General features: G+C 40.2%; 2 protein-coding genes across 2 annotated transcripts in view; both read left to right on the forward strand.

The window, feature by feature from the left end:
- The first annotated feature begins 1,503 nt into the window (after positions 1 to 1,503).
- Positions 1,504 to 15,570, forward strand: kiaa0232 (KIAA0232 ortholog). The gene is made up of 8 exons (XM_085400481.1): positions 1,504 to 1,865; positions 3,666 to 4,235; positions 4,480 to 4,620; positions 7,983 to 8,052; positions 8,150 to 8,234; positions 8,363 to 11,714; positions 11,849 to 11,957; positions 12,385 to 15,570. Exons 2-8 carry the CDS (start codon positions 3,999 to 4,001, stop codon positions 12,399 to 12,401), a joined length of 4,011 nt encoding a protein of 1,336 aa, XP_085256607.1. The 5' UTR covers positions 1,504 to 1,865; positions 3,666 to 3,998; the 3' UTR covers positions 12,402 to 15,570.
- Positions 15,571 to 17,702: 2,132 nt separating this feature from the next.
- Positions 17,703 to 20,153, forward strand: part of tbc1d14 (TBC1 domain family, member 14) — a 45,520-nt gene continuing 43,069 nt past the window's right edge. Inside the window, exon 1 of the mRNA XM_085400482.1 lies at positions 17,703 to 18,236. Coding sequence (XP_085256608.1) covers positions 18,188 to 18,236 — 49 coding nt within the window. The 5' untranslated portion in view covers positions 17,703 to 18,187. The remainder of the gene's footprint in view (positions 18,237 to 20,153) is intronic.

The following is a 20,153-nucleotide window of genomic DNA, read 5'->3' on the forward strand; positions in this document are numbered from 1 at the left end:
AGTTATGTATTACAACACAGTTCTCCAACACGTTCAAATGGGACATTAACTTGCCAGCTGCCAAGTTCACAGTCTGATGTTGAATTGTGCTAATTTTGGAATATTGTGGTGGTGATTATTACGATGTAGTCACAGTTAGCAGTTTGGGTGCTCCCTCACCATTAGTGCTAACCTGATTGAAGCAGACTGTGCTGTGTGTGTGTATCTGCACACATGGTGGTAGAAACAGCTGGTCAATAGGCTTTGGCTCGTCTCAGCACAAAGGTCATAACCCCTGGGGTCAGATAAAGAGTGCCACACTATAGATCCTTATTAGAAGGCAGTCCATAGAACAAGCACCATCAACCCCCTCTCAAAATACACAGTCTTATGATTATGTGATTGTATTTGCCTACAGAGAGGGGATTTGTACAAACATGAGCATGCTCTCAACTGTATTGCTTAATGTGGACAACACTGCGCATTGGTTGAATACTTGATTGACACATACAGTAGAAGAGAAAAGCACAAAAAACCCATCAAAGATGAAAAAAATACAGCATGAAAACTACAGACAGTAGCTGTTTTTAACACTCAGTTTTACTTTATTACTTCATATGTTATAATTTCTCCACAGTTGGCTGATGGATTAATAACAACACATAGAAAAATATGTGGGACTGGCTGCATCACATATTTTTGACACCGCCGCCATTTCTCAACAAATGCTCTCTGCACGTAGATGGGCGATCCATAACTGCCAGTGGACACACACTACTGCCACTGAACCATAATTTTTCCTATTTGCAGTAATCTGGAGATGCTGGTTGTTCTTGTTACAAAATCCTAAATATTAAATCTTTTTCTTGTTGAATGGCAGAGCTATAAATAGTAATAGTGGTAAAAGTGACACTCAAAAGCTGCACTCAAACCAGTGATGGTAGACAGTATGAGATAAAGCTCCAGCTGTCTCATATTGATAAGAGCAAAAGGTCAAAACTGTCTGACATATGTACTTGTTTTTGTGAATCATACAGATAAATATGCTGAGCGTGGTCATCACCTGCATCAGTTCTGCATCAGTTTAGACTTAACCTGCTTTATTAAAAACATATTATGAAAAAGTGTCAAATTAAGAGTACACTACTTCATTATTGGCATTCAAATGACAACGAGACAGCATGTCACAGTGAACAATGTTATTTAATTGTACCAAAATGTGTACATGAAATTTGTTGAATAATATCTACAATTTCTTAGAACTCAGACAAGAAGGCGTCATTATTGAATGAAATTTGCATTTAACTTGTATCATCCGTTTTACTATAGGACACAGTGATTTTCTCTCTTCTTGTTTCAACTCAAGTTTGTATTCCCACGCAGTGAATGTTGGCGTTTCCTTTGTTAAAACAGCAATTTTTAGTGGGGGGACGCCGGAACTGAAACTACCCTTCAGGGGGCGTGGGGGACACCCCGTCAGACCCGCCTTTGACAGTACTAGATGGCCTTCTGATGCAATACCCCAGCGGAGGGTTCAACCCATACGAGCAGGATCAGCAGCGGTTTGCGTTGTTGCTTGGATACGAACGCAAAGGGCGGTGCATTTGGGATCCGTTTCTAAATGAAACTGCCATTACTCAGCGGACATTTTGGCTCTGCGCATTCTGTCTCGACACAGTATGACCTTCTCTGATGTTTGAGCCCGAATGACGCCAGTTTCCTTGACGCTGTTGAAGACGCACCAGACGTGAAAACAGCGCCATTTCTGTCGGCGTCCATGATAGCTATGCGACTGGAACAGATTCCAGAGCTCGAGCTCGGAACAGCAGCGGGAGAGAAATAGCCGCTCCCCTCTCGCTGCTTCTCTTAACTTCAGCCAACGGCAGGTACGTAAACCAGCGACTCACATGGAAGTTTTCTTTTCGCATTGAAATATCCTAGTTCCTACTCTGTATTTCATGCTTAAGCAGCTTACTGCTTTGCCTATATACGACGATATGACGCACAATTTTGAAGGGAAACGTCTGAAAGTCCTCTGTAGGCTACCGGGCAGGCGCTCCTCCTCCCCCTCGGTCACAACAACAAGCGTAGCTAACCTTATGTAATGGTTGTTTCGGTTTTAATAAAAACGCATCTCCGTTTTGTTTTGACTCTGTGCTTGCTATTTTCATGTGCCGTGTTACATAAAGTTGCTCAAATGTTAGCGTGTTGATATATTTAATAGAGAACTGTCAGGTCTCTGTCACCGTATAGAAACAAGCTCCGTTTACCTGCTCACCACTTCAGTAGCGTTAGTCTTCAGATTTAAAAAAAAGAAGAAACGAACCAAATCAAACAAACACTTCGTTATAATTATGTATGCTAGGTAGTAGTCGCATTAATATTAAAATCCGTCTTATGACCAAAAATGAGAAGCTGTCGGCAGCTAACTTGGCTAACGGCTTATTAGCTAAAGGTCGGTGGTCAAGCTAACCTTGCTGTTTGACTGCAAAATGACTCTTATAGCATAAGTCTGCGCAACGTTAGCTGACGCCACAGCTGTTGGCTAATGCCAGACTAAATGGTATATTGGCATGGTGATGACATTTCTGACTAATACTAAATATTCTTCTAGATTTCCCTGTAGTTGCTTTGCCGCACTCGGTAGCTCAACGGCGTGACGTTAAGTCAGTTAATATTTGCGCTAAGTCACAATAAACCCGCTAAAGCGGCACGCATTTGTTTCTCATGTGGGATAATTTGAGTACTGTTGGATAAAGTTGGTCTGGTGTCGTGCAGTGAAAAGCTAACTGCCGGCCGGAGATGGTGTGCATTTAAGAAACAGCTGGGTTGGAGATACTGGTCAGCCATATTTAGTAGTTTTCGAGCTAGCTAACCTTTCAGCTGCTGTCCATCTGCACTTCTATAAACATTCTTATACATAAAGGTGTCGGCCGCTGGAATCACGTGATGACAAGCTCTAAGGCTTCATATCTCGACCTTTTTATGTCGTAACTTATAATATACCACCGCTGAATGACGAGCACTGGAGCCAATCAAATCGCCGCAGCCTCCATTTGCTCTTCACGTCGGTGTCCTAATCCACCGCTGCTATACGAGCCTTCCCCTGCTCACTGCCCGCAGTTACACTCAGCTGTTGGATTTGTCGCTAATACAGAACTTATTGGCGATATTAGTCATGAAACAATGCGGATGTTTTGTGATCGTGATACACAAAAGTAGTCAAACAGGAAGGATTTCTTCATGCCCTGCACTACAAACATGTTTCACTTTGTCTGACACTTAAATGGCATGCAGACCTGAATAGCATGAGCATTTGAGAATTATGTGAAGGGTCACAGTCGGCTATATTTTGAGGAAATGCAACATTGCTTAAAACAAACCTTTTTATTCTGCTGAAAGAGATTGGGCATACTTGTTAAGATTTTATAGAAACAAAAAAAAAATTAAAGATTTGATTATCTGACACACATGCTACAATTGAACCTATTATAACATTAAATGCTCCTTTGTTTCCTCCATAAAATGCATCTTATATTCAGCTGAAAGGAGCAAACTTGTGTCTTCATGTATTTTTTTTTTTTTTTTTTTTTTTTTAAAAAAGGTCCTGATTCACGCTGCTTTGCTATGCTCTCTTGCATTCTACATTGAAAATATATGTGAGAAACTTGTTTACTCTGTTTCAGGTTGTGCCGGTGAAGTAAGACGTAGCCACAAAATGGACCCCTCTGACTAAAATGCAAACACGTCTTGTGTTTTGCTCAGAAGCTGAAATCTATCAGCAGCATTAAGCCATGCCTGATGAGTAACATCCCCCCTTTTTGCTCAAAGCAATAAAAAAAAAAAAACAAAAACAAAAAAACATTCTACATGTCTCCCCATGTAGTTTGTACTGCTGGAGTGACAGCCTCCTCTTTCAGATAGGTTAATCGCCTCTGCACCTTTCTCCACCAACCACCCAACAATAAATACCTGTCATAATGTTGCTCTACCCAAGAATGGCCAATACCTGAGGTCCCATGCGTCCAGTGAGCACCGATTCAGACGGTCCTGCTCCTCCTGAGAACCTCTCTTGCCCCTACCCTCTTGTGGGCCCCCTGCCTGCCTCAAAGATGTCTCTGCTTCATTCGCTGGGTCCAGTGCAAAGCTGGCTAGGCCAGGAGCTTGAGAAGTGCGGGATTGATGCCATGATTTACACCCGCTATGTTCTCAGTCTTCTCCTGCATGACAGTTATGATTATGACCTACAAGACCAGGTGAGAATTCAGAAATCTAAATAAATTTTCTTTTACCCTAAAGCAATTATTTTCATTGCTGGTGTAGGAATAAAAATGTCTCATCAGGGGAATAAGTCAGTTTGCCAGGAGAGGTTCACAGTGTGGATTTTCTTTCAACTGGCAATTGTACCACTGTTTCAATGAGGAATCTTTTGAGTTTTGCTCTTTGCCTTTACATTTTAAAATGCTTTGTGATTGACTTTTCTTGGTTTGTGTGCGAAAGGAAAATGACATCTTCTTGGGATGGGAGAAGGGAACGGGGAAGAAATGGGGCAAGAGCAAGAAGAAGGGAGGGACCGATCTGAGTCTTGAGGAAATGAAGAAGCAAGCCGCTGTGCAATGTCTCCGCTCTGCATCTGATGAAGTAAGCTTTCTTCTACTTGGCTCTTGTAATTCTGCGGTTGTTCAGCTGTTCATTATGACACAACTTAGGCTTTATTTTTAATGATTTTATTTTCTGTGGTTTAAAGTGATGAACTCAAATCACTGTTGCTTTGGAACCTGATAAACCTGTCGGTGACTGTCACTGACTCCATTTTTTTTGGGAAACTTGTGAATGAAAAGCAGTCTGAATACAAGAGACATGGTGGTGCTAATTATGTAAGGAATCTGTTACTGTAGTATTCTTGTCATTTGTTAAGGTGCAGTCATGCAGCTCCTGATTGATTGAATCGCAGTGGATAGACTGTGAATAAAGCTATGTCAGTATGTGAAGCCAAAGCAGTGTAAAATGGAGATCTGTATTGAAAATGCATAGTCACCTTTTTTGCTGGATGGTCACACCTTCTATTAGTCTGCACTAGAAGGGGTATATTACTGTCAGGAGTTAAGTTTCTATTGAACATAAAATAGTGCTATTCTGACTTCTAAATGACCTTCAAAATCAACATAATTTGTGTAAGGGGTTAAGGTATTACACAAGTATAAATTAGATTGCATTTCTATTTTTATGAAGGGGAAAAACAGCAGAAAAAAAATTGCTGGCATTTTCATGTATGGTCAGCTGTAGTAAGGGGTGTGTGCTTCAGCTGAGAATGACACAGTGTAAATAGCTGGAAGGAGAAAGGGGGAAGGATCTGCAAGGCAAGAGGGAGGAGTGTGGAGCTCCTCCCTGGGGACTGGACTCTGCACTCTATTTTTTAACTAGTACACAGTGCACGGAATTGCAGCAGAGTCTGTGGGTTGTCAGCTGACCAGCATTAGCACAATGATGCAAGAGGAAACACAGGGAGGAGAAAACTTTGGTTTCCTTTTAATGAAGTGGTATGGGAAGAAATTTTGTTGTCTGGGAGAATGAACAACAAATATGTGAAACTGTTGAGAAATGGTTGTTTTTATTTGTTTCACGCTCATTGCTCTGACTCCTTGGTTTAAGCTGGCATTTTAAACAAGTTGTTGTTTTTGTTACAGTTACTGTTTTTCACATTCTGTTCAACTGTTGAAGGAAGCAGTGTATTGTAACAGTATATGTAGCAACTGCACATTGTTAAAAACGCGTAAGTCAATTATTTATCGTTAGTGGAGGGTTTTTTTTGGGGGTTTTTTTCCATCATTTTGAAAGCATTTCTGTACCAAAGCTAAATATAGAACAATTGTTTCTGAGCATGCCTGAGCTTTTGTAATTCAGTTGGCTCAAGTTATGTCCATCTTGTGTTTTTCATTCTTTCATTTGGGTAAGAGTAGTAGTGTTAGGAACACTGCAGTCTTATCTAAGGCAGGATTGTGCTTTTTTTGTTTGTTTGTTTTCTCCCATTTTTTGTCACACTTGCATGTTGCATTAAAAATGTTGCCTCTGGTACCCTTGACAGCAAGAACTGCAGTCATTGCTGTGGACAGCTTTTGGCCCACTCTTTGCTTTAATTCAGGCAAATTAGATGGCAATGGTTTTCACCAAGGAACTTTTCAATGGGTGCCATTTTTTTTCCCACTGTCTATTTTTTATTGTCGTGAATGCCGACCATGACTCAGGCAAGTAAGGCCTGCAGTGGGTCTTAGTGTAATTTTTCTAGGCTAGCCACTTTTGGGAAGGTTATGCCTTGTTCCATGTAAGAGAGGACTCTAGAGCCTCAAAATTACATCATAATATTCCAAGAAAATGTGTCAAATATTCCAAAAATATTTTGAAATGCGTGGGAAAAATTACTGATCAACATTTTATTGATGCTTGCAGGCAGCAGGATTTATAAGTAAATGAAGAGCATTTCCCATCCTTTTTTTTTTCTAGTAACTTATTATCATTTTCTCATTTTTACCTCTTGGCCTTAAAGGCTAATGGGATATCCTTGTCACCCAACCTGGTGGGTAGATGGGAGATTGGTGTGGACACCCAAAAAATCTGAGATTTTCAGTGACCTCAACCTCGGTCAAGTTTTCTGAAAACCAAATGAATGTGATAACTTGAATGAGACACATAGGATTTTGAAATTGATACCGTAGGTGTCAAATTTTTTTTTTTTAGGATCAATTCAAATCCCAGTGACATTGACCTCAAGGTTAAGGTAATAAGTCAAGTTTTCTAAAAACTTTGTGAATGCGATAACTTGAGAATGTTGGGGATGTTGGATTTTCAATCTACTAAAAATCTGGGATTTTGAATCTCAGTGACCTCTGACTTTGAGGTCAAGGTCATGTTTTCTGAAAATCTTGTGAACTCAATAACAGCAAACCTAGATGTGTGTGCTAGCAGGCTGAGGGGTAGCACTGGCAGTTGCCAGTATTTTTATTTTTTTCTGTAAGTTTTAAGTAGAAGTATTAAAATAACTGCTTAACATTTTTGTTTAGCAATAACGAAAGGAAATCAACCTTGTCAGATGTTTCAACCACCCCTATGTTGCTACCATGCAGCTGCATTAGTAATTTCCATTCAGCATTTGCTCTTCCTGTCCTACAAATTTGAACTAGCGGGTGCTTCAACCACACTTGGTCAAATCATTTGTTTATATTTGGGTCATGCATTTCCAGCTGCTAGCATCCTCTTTCGTAGCCTGGTTGTACAACATGTTTTTATATCACGCAGTGAAATGACTTTGTGTGTCCATCTTCAGTCTTCAGCAGGAGCAATTTTTATATATATATATATATATATATATATATATATATATATATATATATATATTTCCCATTCATAGCTGTAGTATCCTGGACAGCATGCATCCAGACAGCTGTGTTTACTCTGTTTGTGGATAATGTCTCTCACCGTGGTTTGCTGGAGTCCCAAAGCCTTGTGACATGATGTAGAGTGTGTTGAGATGTTTTGGTCTACTTTGCCTTGTCAGATGGGTTCTATTTAAGTGATTTCTCAATTTAACAGGAACAGCACTAATTAGGATTCATTTGGCTACGGAACTTGGCTTTCTAAAATATTGTGGTTAATCACAGTTGATTCATAGTTTAACAAACGGGAGCAATTACTATTTTAAAAGGAGGACCGGCAGGGTTGGATGGCATTTTTTTCTTCCATCTGAATGAAATAATTAAAAAGCTATAATTTTTGCATTAATTCTGGTTACTTTATTTAATATTAAAATCTTCTTGTTTTGAACCATGTATGACAAATATTTTTTTTATAAAACAGTTTATATTGTTACTAAACAAGCAAGAAAACTGCAATATCTTGATAAATTTCATTGTTGAGATTTGCTGTCCAAAATTGGGTCGTTGTGGGAATTATTAAGTACAGTATAAAAATACGCATCTCTAATCTTTTTGTCTTTTTCATCTGTGCAGAACTCTGGAATTGAAAGCCTTGTTGAAGAGCTTTGCTCTAAACTGAAGGAGATCCAAAACAAACAGAAAGGTTTGATATCCTGTGTTATCAAATCTATAATCATTTCATTTAAAAACATTAAGTGATTGTTCTAATGTGATGTTTTGGTGTTTAATGTTTTGTGCAGAGGAAAAACAGATTAGAAGGAAATCTGATGGCTCTCAGTCTCCAGAACGTGTTGAGTCCCCCTCTTCAAAGGACCAGGTGGAAATGTAAGCTATATAATGTGGGCATTTTCATCCAAAGTGTGTGTTTTACTAAAAAATAAAGGTGACCTTTTGCAGTTGTATTTGAATTAAATTGCATGTAACTCCCATTTCCTCATCTCTTATATCTGCAGGTATTATGAAGCCTTTCCTCCTTTGTCAGAGAAATCTGTTTGTCTCCAGGAGATTATGACAGTGTGGAACAAGGCTAAGGCCTGTACGTATTCAAGCTCCTCATCCTCTGCAGCCCCACAAACTAGCACAGACACCTCTTCCCCCAAAGATTGCAACAGTGAAGGCGAGGCTGCAAAGGAGCGAAACCTAGAGGCGTGTGGTACCATCACTACTGTAACCAGCGAGAGAGGCCAGCAACGACGAGGCAAGAAGGAGAAAGAAAACAGATATCACAGTGGTGCAACAGCAGAGGAGAAACCTACTGTCCACTCTAAGAGACAGATGAGACACAGATCTGAGGGCAAATACCGACCAAGATCTTGGTCTTCTGGCTCTAGTGAGGCAGGCTCAAGCTCAAGTGGGAACCAGGGTGACTCAAAGTCATCAAGAAGCAAGGCAGTTAGAATAAGGCACAAGTCCAGGGAGGCTGCAAAGAACAGGAGAACACGCAACAGTGGGCAAGTGAAGCTGCAGGTGAAGGTTCTTGATAAAGAAGAGCGAAGAAACACTGGAGGGAGCAGTAGTGGCACCACCGGTGGCACTGCCAAGCAACCACAGCCTTACAAAAAGGGGAAGAGACCGCTGAAAGAGATTCGTAAAGATCCAGGCTGGGTGGAAGCAAAAGAGTCCGGAATTGAGGCCAGGAACAGAAAAGAATACATGGAGGAGCCACTTTGGTACACTGAGCCCATAACAGAGTATTTCATACCTTTCAGCAGCAGAGAAAGCAAGCTGGAAACAAAATATCGAAGCAAGGTAGATTCTCCTGGTGGCTTTTCCTTGTCAACCAACATGGAGAGGCTGCCGGAGAGAATCCAGGGAATCTACATCGCCAATGAGTACCAGAGAGCATACCTAGCAGCAGGCTCATTTGTGGATGGGCACTTTGTAGAAGGGCCTGGCGAAGCAGACGATGAAGCTGCTGAACTCACTGGGACCTCAAGCTGCCCTCAGCCAGAGGATAGTAGAGATTTAGATGACAAGCATCTGTCTGAATTCACTCACTTCTATGAAGTAGATATTTATCAATCCATATTGGATACTAGTGCCTCAGATTCAATACAAGAGAGTCGGATCTTAAGCATGATTCGACAGAAAAGCAAAGAGCAAAGAGACGTTGAGGCAGAATGTTGTTTAGTGTTAGATGGCCTTGAGCAGCAAGGGAAAAGTGCAATGCAGGAAGCTTCAGGATCTGTTGGATATTTAATGGAGGATCTTGAAAACATGGCGCAAGTTTGGGGATGTTATTCACCATCTACTTCAGAGGATATAGATGGAGAAAGCTTCATAGGAGACTCTCCCATCCGTCTCTCTCCTCTCCTCGATAGTGTTTCATTCACACTGAGCAAACTGTCAGGACATCTGGAGGAGTGCCCCGTTCCTGAAGCCACCAGTGAACAATCCTGCTTCTCTCTTTTCGAGCTGCAGTACGACAGTCCTACTTTTCCTTTTCCATGCGACTCACTCACCGTTGGTCACGAAAACAACACCGATTCTAGTAGCTGTCTCGACCTACATTCAAATAAACAGTCTCGTTTGCTAATATGGACCAAAAATAGTGCCTTTGACGAAACTGAACACTGTTCCAACCTATCAACGCGAACGTGCAGTCCGTGGTCTCATTCGGAGGAGACTCGTTCTGATAATGAGCAAGGAAACGTTCCAGCAGAAGATGTTGCTCAAATTGGCAGTGAAGAGATTAACTGTATAATACCTCCTCTGACTAGTACATATCTCGAGGATGAAATCTTGGATTTTTTGCAAGAAGACTCTGGCCGTAAGTGTGAGGAGGTCAGTGTTAGCACAGCATCCAATCAGACCTTCACCAAAAAATCTAAATTGGAGTCCATTTGTGGTATAGCTTTGGAAGAGGACGAGAGTAAACAGTATAGCACCGGCATGTTTTCGGACAACACAAACCAACAGAGTGATAACTACACCTCAGGGATAATAAAAGACATTTGGACTGCAATTGGAAACAGCAAATCTGTAACGTCACGTCAAAGAGCAGAAAAATCCAGTGAGGGCCTCTTCTCAGAGGAGTCAGGTGGTTACTGCTGCAGCTGTCTGGAGGTGCATGCGAAAGGAGCTCCAATTCAGGGACCTCAGAAAAAAGCAGTGCAGCGGTCAGAATACCACCTGTGGGAAGGCAAGAAAGAAGAGCAGGACTTGGCCAAAAACAAACTCTCCAAGTTAGATGGTGCTGGGGATTACATGACTCCGTCCAAGCCCTGGGACTTGAACTCTGACAAGGAAAGCACGTCGTTCATCCTAGGAGGGGTATATGGAGAGTTGAAGACACTAAGCGGTGATAAGAATTGGGCTGTTGTGCCACCAAGTAATGCCCAAGATAACTTGCTGCAGTGCGCTGCTGTAGCTGCATCTGCTTCAGGCTCAGATATGCTCACCATCACTGGCACTGATGTGTTCATGAACACAAGCAGCTGCTTTGCACCTGGGCACAGGCCCCTGTGGAGGCCACTGGTGTCCTTTGGGCAGAGTGACCAGGCCATTAGAGGAGGTGGCGATGGATTGAATAAGGGATTTTCTTTCATCTTCCATGAAGATTTGCTTGGATCTTATGGAGGCCTGCATAGTGAGGATCAAGGTTTAGAATACCCATTTGCATCCTTCAACTTGAACAGTCCCTTCTCTCAAGTCCTTCATGTTGAGTGTTCCTTTGAGCCTGAGGATATGGCGTCATTCAGTCCAGGGTTCAAGCCAAAATCTATTCTTTGCTCAGACTCTGAGAATGAAGCTTTTCACCCTCGAATATATGGCATCAATCGGACACAGTACAGGGCCATTCGTATTTCCCCCAGGACCCATTTCCGACCAATATCTGCCTCTGAGTTGTCCCCTGGTGGAGCGAGTGATTCTGAGGCTGAGTCTGACAAAGAGGAGACAAGTTTTCCCATCCTAGCACCAGTTGACGTCTTCGATGATCCTCAGGCAGACCTGAAACCTTTGGAGGAGGACGCAGAGTGCGAGGGCCCTTATTATGGAAAGTCAGAACTGGAATCTGGTAAATTCTTACCCAGATTAAAGAAGTCTGGCATGGAGAAGAGTGCTCAGACCTCTCTGGATTCACAGGAGGGCTCCAGTACCCTCCTGCCAATCGCTGAGCAAGAGATTTGCTTAGACTGCAAAACAGCAGCAGCTGTTACCAGTGCAGGTGGACAGACGGACACTTCAGTCACCAAGATTCAAAAAGACGAATCTTCAGGAGAAAAGCGGTTCTGCTCGTGTTCACCAACTGGTCACATTCCCAAGTATGGGATTGCTTACGACTTTATTGGAGATGTGGCAGAGGTAAGTCTTTATTCAAATGATTTCTGATTGTCAATTTCTACACGGTGTTTTGTCATTTGCTGTGAAATCAATCTGTTGGATGAATACGGATTTAAAAACAAACAAACAACTAACTGTGTATTTGTTTTATTTAGTTCTCTCTGTTAAATACAGGTGAACAGGAAGGAACTGGGAACCAGCAAGATGAGTGCTGGTGGCAGAACACAACTTGTTCCCCCCTCTTCCCTGGATCTCAGTGCACAGGTAAAACTTGGAAAACATTAGATCCATATCTTATTCATGCCATTATTGTGTAGAACACATGAAACAACTTTTTACCTCTCAGCTGTAAAAGTCTGATGGGGTATAGTCATCACCCCGTTGGTTGGGTGGGTTGCGTGGGCTGCTAAGTTTGTGTATAATTGAGAATGAGGCCACGTGGACAAGTTTGAATCTCAATGAACTTGACTTTGAGACAAGTTTTTTGAAGATCTTGTACAGGGGATTTTATTTTTGGGAGATTATTGGAATTAAGTTTTTCTCTCAGCATATAATTGTCTGCTTTACCGAAACTGTAGTTGTTTCTTTTACAATTTTGCTACTCTGGTATCTAGAGACATTCTGCTTGTAGCATTAGTCTAGTCTAGTTCTAGTTAAGAATCTGACCATTTTTCTTTCTGTCCTTCTCCAGGGAGCAGCAACATTTGAATATTCTACCTGTTGCAGAGAGGAAACCTTTCTTCCTCTCCTTTTGTGACTGGACCTCTCTACCAGCAATGATTCAGGGTCATCTCAGAGCTGGAAAACCTAATTTAGGCTCATTTTTTTTTCTGAGACGCCCCTCCAAATCCCACAATGCATAAACCCTGTTGGTTTTCATTTTCTAACTTTAAAAAAGGAGAAAAAAAAAAAGGAGAAAAAAAACCTTGTGTAATCAACAATCGGATCAACAAAAATAGGAAAATTAAAAAAAATATGTTCTGTGTTTGAGTGATGCCATGTGCGGATGTGCATTTTTAAGCATTTAGGCATTTTTTTTTTTTTTTTTGAATTTGTTTGGGTTGATTCTTTTGTACACTGGTCCCTTTTCAAGTCTCACAGTTATCAGGAGGGACAATCTTTTGTTCTATTGTTGTCCATTTTGTTACCACCATTTTTGCTTTTTGAATTAGGTCTCTGGTAGTTGGTGGTCTTTGAATGGTTGTTCGGTATGTTTGTCCAGCCTCACTCCTCCTTTGTAGTTGTGTGAAAACGACTGCTATCGCATCCTCTACTTACAAGATTGTGTTCAGAAAGACGATGCAACATTTTTTTTTTTTTTTCTTTGAATGACACCATAAGACTTTTAAGAGTTCAGTTTAAAAGTTTAGTTTGTTTGGATGACTTTCTGAATGTGAAGTAGAGAATGTGTGCAGCTTCATTCTGAATCTCTGTTCCCCATGTGAGAGATTTTTTTTTTTTTTTTTTTTTTGGAATGGTGATAGTCTTTTTAGAATCCAGCAGTAGATATAGTGTGGTTTGTGAGTCGCAAAAATATTAAACAAATGAATAAAAATAAGGAAATCAAATGAGTTTTTTGTTTGGCAAAAAATACTAATAATCTACTTGAAAATGCAATGCTGTAAAAGACACTGGGGGGCAACGTTTGATTTGGGGTAATAACCCATCATGATAAGACATGACTACAGTCTTTGTTTTCTTTTAATGTTTTGTTTTTCTCTCCAGAGACCTGCATTGCAATTGAATGAGATATGTTGTTGTTGTTGTTGGGTTTTTTTTTTTTGTGTTTGTTTATTTGTTTATTTGGGGTGGGAGGTTGTGTGAGAGAGCGTGTGTGGGTTTTTTTTTTTTTTTTTGGGGGGGGGGGGGTCTCTCTGTTTCTTTTGTAATTTTAATGGTACACACTATTGGTGCTATAAATACGTTCAAAATATTTTGAAGTTGCAGTTTTATTATATGACTCTTGATTTAAAGATGACAAAAATTTTATTTGTTGTCCCTCAGATAACCTATAAGAAAATTAATAGAAAACTTGCCCTTCCTAGTTAATTTGGCTGGATTTTTATTTTAATGAAACCTATCTGTTGTCTTACTCTCCTGTAACAGCAGAAGGAGAAATACTTGCAGGTAGCATGTCTTCATTTTCTATCCATCCTCGGAAAGGCCAAAACTGGTTCTCCCTGCTGCAGCTAAACAGATTGATAGCAGTGTAAGTGGTGGGGCAAATGTTCAATCTAAAAAAAGGCGTAACTACACTAAGGTACAAATGCTTTTTGTTCTCCATATGGGTTTTGTTTTTATTTTATTTTTATCTTTTGGTGTTCACTATATCATGTTGAAATGAAATATTAAGTAATGTCAGTGTGTGTGTGTGTGTGTGTGTGTGTGTGTGTGTGTGTGTGTGTGTTGACATAGAACTTGTGAAACTACTGGTTCAGAATGAGTGGTTGTTGATTTTTTTTTTTTTTTAAATATGTGTATGGTGAGCTTCACCTTCATTAATTTGGCCTAGCTTGAACTAAAACCCTGATCCAATTGGCTACCAATTTGTCGTGGCACATGTGCCTCCCTGTGTGACCTTTGCTTTTGAAACCCCAAAATATTTGCAGATAAGCATGTTTCCTAAAAGGTGTTTTTCTGTCTGATCTTTTATTGTCTTCTCGTTTGAGGATAGTAGCAGTGTGTATATATTCTTTTTATTTTCATATTTAATTATTATTTTTTTGTTGTTGTCATATCATACCCCAAACTGAAGCACAGATTACCAAAATCATCCCTCTGTCATGGGTACATGTCAGCAGTGTACACAGTAATGCACTGTCGCAGGTAAAGGTGTTTTTATTTTGGGCATGGCTTTGACATGGCTCTGTAGAAAATTAAGATTTGAAGGTCCAAAGTTTTAGTCCAATGCCGCTTGATTTTAAAAAAGGGCCCCCCAAGTAGCTGAATGGAAGGTACTTAACTTCAGGGTCTTGTCACCTTTCTTTGAGACACTCAGGAATTTTTTAATATAAGCATACTGCATAGTCTACACTCAGACCTGTGGCAGTGCATTGATGCATCAATGTAAAACATTTTCTTCAAATGTTGAACAAATTATTGACAGGAGTTCTTTCCAAACAGCAGAGGTGACTGTCATTAATTTAGAGCTGTAGTTTTAGGAAGGGGGAAAAAAGAACTAAGCCATTGTAAATTGCATAAGCAATGTGGAAGGGAGTCCCACGAGCCCCAAGTCCTATGCAATACCTTGGCGCATGGAAACATTGAAGAGAATATGGAGAAATGTCCTTTAGTTACTTTTGCATGTGGATCGCTTTTGAGTGAGGAACACATGGGACAGAAAAAACAAACTTATGGAATGTCTCTAAAAATACAGCATGCAAACATCACACTCCATCTTTTTTAGTTGGATTATTATGGGTAAAAAAAATAAACTTACGAGTGAGGTTAAAGTGATTGAAAGAATGCTATGACTGTGTGTGTGTGTGTGTGAAACTGTCAGTGAATGTGTGCAAGAAATCACAAAAAACACTTACTTGGGAGTTCTGTATTTAACTCTTCCATTTTGATAGGCTGTGTTTGAAACAAAACGTGACGAGTAAACGCATTCAGAGAGGGTTTATGTGTTCGGAGAGACTTCTTACAAGCAAACTTTCAACTGCGCTGTGTTCTGAACAGCATATCCAGCACAGAAAACCCAAGTTTTCCTCGTCTGTTCATTCCCAAGTAGATGATGCTCCTTTGCCCTCCCTCTTCTCTATGTTCCTGAACCCTATGTATCCTGCGTAGCTGTGTTCTTATTTCATGTTCACCCTGAGTAAATTATTTTTGTTTCATTGTGGATTTTCTTAACACATAATAAAGGATTAAACCAAAATGCAGTCTGTAGGTTCCTGTGTCTTTGCATTATCTAGAGCAGGTGTGGGCAATTCCAGGCCTCGAGGGCCGGTGTCCTGCAGGTTTTGAATCTCACCTTGGGTCAACACACCTGAATTAAAACGATTCGTTCGTTACCAGGCCTCTGGAGAACTTCAGGACATGTTGAGGAGCTAATTTAGCCACTTAAATCAGCTGTGTTAGATCAAGGAGCTGTGTTGGACTCGAGGCCTGGAGTTGCCCACCCCTGATCTAGAGTGTTGAAAGGAAATAGGAGCAGCGTTACATTTTAGCTCGTCAGCCTCACGGTGACACTAGAGAGCAGGTGAGGCACTGCCAACTGCTTAAGTATTTATAGCACATGTCAGACTGCAGCTTTTATTCTTGCGGACAATGTTTTTAAGATCCTGTATACTTTTGTGTACCAAAGGTGGTTTTCCAACACATTATTAGCTGGTTTTTGAAAGGCTAATATAACAGCAACAGCCTTAAATAATTTATCCATTGCACTGAAGAATTGTGACTAAATATTTAACATTATGAGATTATCCACACATACACATTAAGATTTTATATTTCTAATGTAACAGAATAAAATGAATGTGATGTTTGTGGTTGTCAAACAAACCCAATGTGTGTTAATAAGATGACCAAACGAGATAAATGATTATCCCATGTGTGAGTGTTGCTTCTGTCAGACTTGATCTGTGCCTTCTCGTTAAAATGGTGGAGGCTAGCGACATGGTGGGAGGGGTTACACCACAACAATGCAGAAAACAGGTTGATATTCCTGAGCATAGCATTTAAGTGTAGCTTTTTATAATATTGATGTCTACAATCAAAATAAAAGCTTTCATTAATAATAGTAGCAGTAATAATTAAAGTTCACTATATTACTTTATTATGATTATGCATTTGCTAACAATTTACTATGTACAGAAAACATGCTGGCATATTAGATGCCGAACCACTTCATGTGGCGGATGAGTAGCTCCTCCCGGGTGGCTGAACTCACCTTATCTCTAAGTGAAAGGCCAGCCACCTACACTTTAGATTAATTTTGGAAATTGCACTTAATAAAACTGCAATCCAAAAGTATGGACACACTTAATATTTTAACCTTGATATTTTTTGAGTTTGGATGAATAATTGCTGCTTTGCACAAAACTTTTATTAGTAATTAGAAAATCTGTTGTAAACTTATAAAACAAAAAGACGAGTAGGACTTCCAGATATTCAACAGTGTCATATTACTTCATATTAATTCTAGCTATCCCTTATTTAGACCTATAAATATGTAACGGGAATTGGGAATAGCTTGAGAATTAATGTTTATAAGAAAATATACACTTAAGTAGTTGATGATATGTTACAATACAATCCAGAATTCACAACCATGTTTTACAGGTCTTTTGTCAAGTTGTGCGGATGCTACAGAAGAGTTGGGATATGAAAATGTCATGGTGTAACCAAAGACTGGGTTTTCTATCAGCAGAAAAAAATATTTTATTAAGAAAATATTATTTTGCTACTAAAATATTTATTTAAAACAGAGGTTTGTTGTCACTACAGGATTTGTACAATTAAAAATACTACCATCAACTTTTTATTTATATGGCCTATAAAGGAATGCCACCCAAAATGGTGTAGACATATAGGAGATAACTCTGTACATTATTTTGTGTCATAACAATTATACATTTTCCCAGAGCTGCTTCTGTAGAATTCCACTTTATTTATACAGAGTATATCTTCTTAAAAGTTTCAGGCCTATAGCACTTCTAATGACAGTTTTCACAATTTGATAAGCAGGTGCTCAGTTATTATAGCAATTTGTGAAATTTCAGTTTACGATGCTATTGAATATACTTCTGTTGATATAGGCTCAATATGGTTTTAATATGAACATACATTTAATAAAATGTGTTTGTAACATTAACCCGACTTTAAAAATGTTATTTAATTGTTTATTTTGGGAGGACTACTCTTCTACGTCATACAACCGTCTATATTGTAGAAGTAACATACGGTCAGTGATATAAATAATAAGCCCGCAGGTTGCGAAGTCGATTAATAATGCCTTCAGGTCCAGACAGGTGAACCATCGACAGGGAGCACTCTTTACTCGATTAGACCGCACTCTCCGTACAAGTTTGTTTTAAAATGGCGGCAGAAGCATCGACACAGGTATGAAATCTTAACGATTCCGGAGAAACTTGAGAAATGCGCTTGCTTCTATGATTCACAAAAGAGCGGAGAAGCACTTCCTGTCCTGCTGTGATGCCGGGAAGGCTAAACCAACATGTCTCTCTCATTTTAAAAAGTGTTGGTTCCATTTGAGGAAGCGCTCGTGAAATTAGTGAGTTGGCGTCAGCGGCAAGTGCACTTGGCGAGCAAGTGCGGTTCAACACGGCGTTTGTGTGTTCACTGGCCGCATTCCGACTGAATTCCGGGGAATTTATTCGACAACAAATGAGCTGACTTCAGTGCTGTTCGTTTGGCCGAAGCTCCGCTGAGGAGGCTGGGAGTTGATGGTGGTGCAGCACTAGTCACAGCATCATCATGGACCACTCCGGCCAGCGCCTACCTGTCACCCACCTGTAGCTTTAACCGGCAGCATGGCCAACACGGCCCACGACACACAGGACCGGAGGGAGAACCACTGTGGTACGTTACTGTCGAGCACGGTCTCAGTTCTGTGTATTTATCGCGGTTAGACAACATGACATGTTCACCGTGACCCTGACACTGAGTGTGCTGCCCTCCCTGGTGACGTATGTCACACCAAACTACATTAGAAAAACTTTTAAAAATCAAAACTATGTAATATCGCGAATTTACACAGATGTTTAACTATGACCAGTTGAATAATTCGTGTTTTATAGATACGGGCATGAATTCGGCATAGATTAATTATACATTAAACAGCACTTGCACTTTTTATTTCGTCACATATCTCAAATATCAAGCGTCACTGAGTGAGTTTGCAAATTGCTATGGCTAGTCTTCAGTTCTGCACATCATTTCAGAATAAATAAAACTTGAACTTTCATTCAATTTTGTAGAAAGTGATATTGGCATGGAATAAATATTTGTAACCACTCCCGAAAACTGGAATCCTCCATATACCTGACACAGATATTTGGAATTGGGTTATGCCATAACACGTGATGTGCTTTTAAACAAATGCAGGTAAACTGAAAACTGGCTCCATTGCTTGTGAAAGTGTTGGCCCACTTTTCACAATTTCTGCTGTTAGTCAGGGATATAGTGGCGTAATATTGCATTTCCTTATGGTGTCCATAGAGTCATCATATCATGACTTGAAGAACCAGATTTGTGTGTGTGTGTGTGTGTGTGTGTCTGTGTGTGTATTCAAATAGGCGGCTAAGTTGGGCAGACAATGAAGGCAATCTTGTTGTTTCTGTTTCATTACTTTTACAAGAACAAAAAAAACTCTGGTGCGGCCGCATGCTTCACAGCTTTTACATTTCAGTGCTTAGCTGTTAAGACCTTTTAATATTTTCAGAATACATAGCAGTATTAATAATAATGACCGTAGGGTCATCATCATTAATTTGACCTCTCCTCTACTTGTATTTTGATTTCTACAGTGGCACAACCTGTTGCTGTGTTTTGGGACAAAGTCTGCCTGGCTCACATGACTACCTGCAGGTCAGGGTTTAGAGCTTGGGTAAAAATCTGGCTTCGTGTGTCAGTGCGTTGGAGAGCACTCAACTCTTTTAGGGTTTTGACTTTGAAAGGGTATTTATTTTTACTGATTAGGGCGTGGTTGGTTTAATCGTAACCTGTTTACTGTCTTAACATGCCTGTCGTTTATTTCTGTGTGATTAAATTTAGGAAGTCGGGCCACTGTGAGTTATGTAGTAGGAACACTAAACCCACCATGTGTGCTCTGAAGTTTATGAGAGTTTCCCTTGTTGCCAGAGTGCAGGAGATAACACCCCCCCTCCCCGCATCAGAATTGGTTTAATGAAAGGATTCCTGAAATTCTCTCCTGTCACTGCTAATGCAGCTTAGAGCTTAGACACACTAGCTTCTAAGCTGGGGTTGGAGCATGATGGAGCCCAGCAGAAAACATGTTCACATTACACTGCAGACTCCAGTTACAGTCGGGTTACTTTAGGATTAGTTTTCACCTAGTTAGGCTCACATGCTCGTGTATCCAATGTCAATTAGAGGAAACCTTTAATCCTGTTGTATTAAAGCTACCAATATCAATGGGATGTACAGTCAAAAATAACTTTTCTGCAGTTTTTCTGCCTAGCCCATTAATTCTAATAAAGCTGTGGTTATTTGATTGAGCAGGTGTTTATTGAAAGGTTGGATGCCCGTATTAAACATAGACAAAGTGCAAGTATACGCGTGTACAAGTAAGTCCTGTGGGCCAAAAGCTCAGACTGATCTAGACACTTCTGGGTTGTTCTTTTTCTTCTTACTCTTGGGCCTTGATGATGTCATTGAGAGGCGATATCATAGATGTGGTTATTTGAGCTGAAGGTTCTGTAAGCACAGAAGCTTCACTCACATACTGTTCAAACTTTGTTTGTGAAGGAGAGAAGT

Source organism: Rhamphochromis longiceps, linkage group LG3, assembly GCF_057381845.1.
Source record: "Rhamphochromis longiceps isolate RC_006_pf linkage group LG3, R_longiceps_female_GT1.1, whole genome shotgun sequence".
NCBI classification, from domain to species: Eukaryota; Metazoa; Chordata; class Actinopteri; order Cichliformes; family Cichlidae; genus Rhamphochromis; species Rhamphochromis longiceps.

Bases quoted from the DNA above. Each gene is read 5' to 3' on its own strand.
- kiaa0232 (XM_085400481.1), top strand. From the start codon at position 3,999: ATGCGTCCAGTGAGCACCGATTCAGACGGTCCTGCTCCTCCTGAGAAC. The intron at 4,236-4,479 runs GTGAGAATTCAG...TGTGTGCGAAAG, and splicing joins ATTATGACCTACAAGACCAG to GAAAATGACATCTTCTTGGG. The intron at 4,621-7,982 runs GTAAGCTTTCTT...TCATCTGTGCAG, and splicing joins TCCGCTCTGCATCTGATGAA to AACTCTGGAATTGAAAGCCT.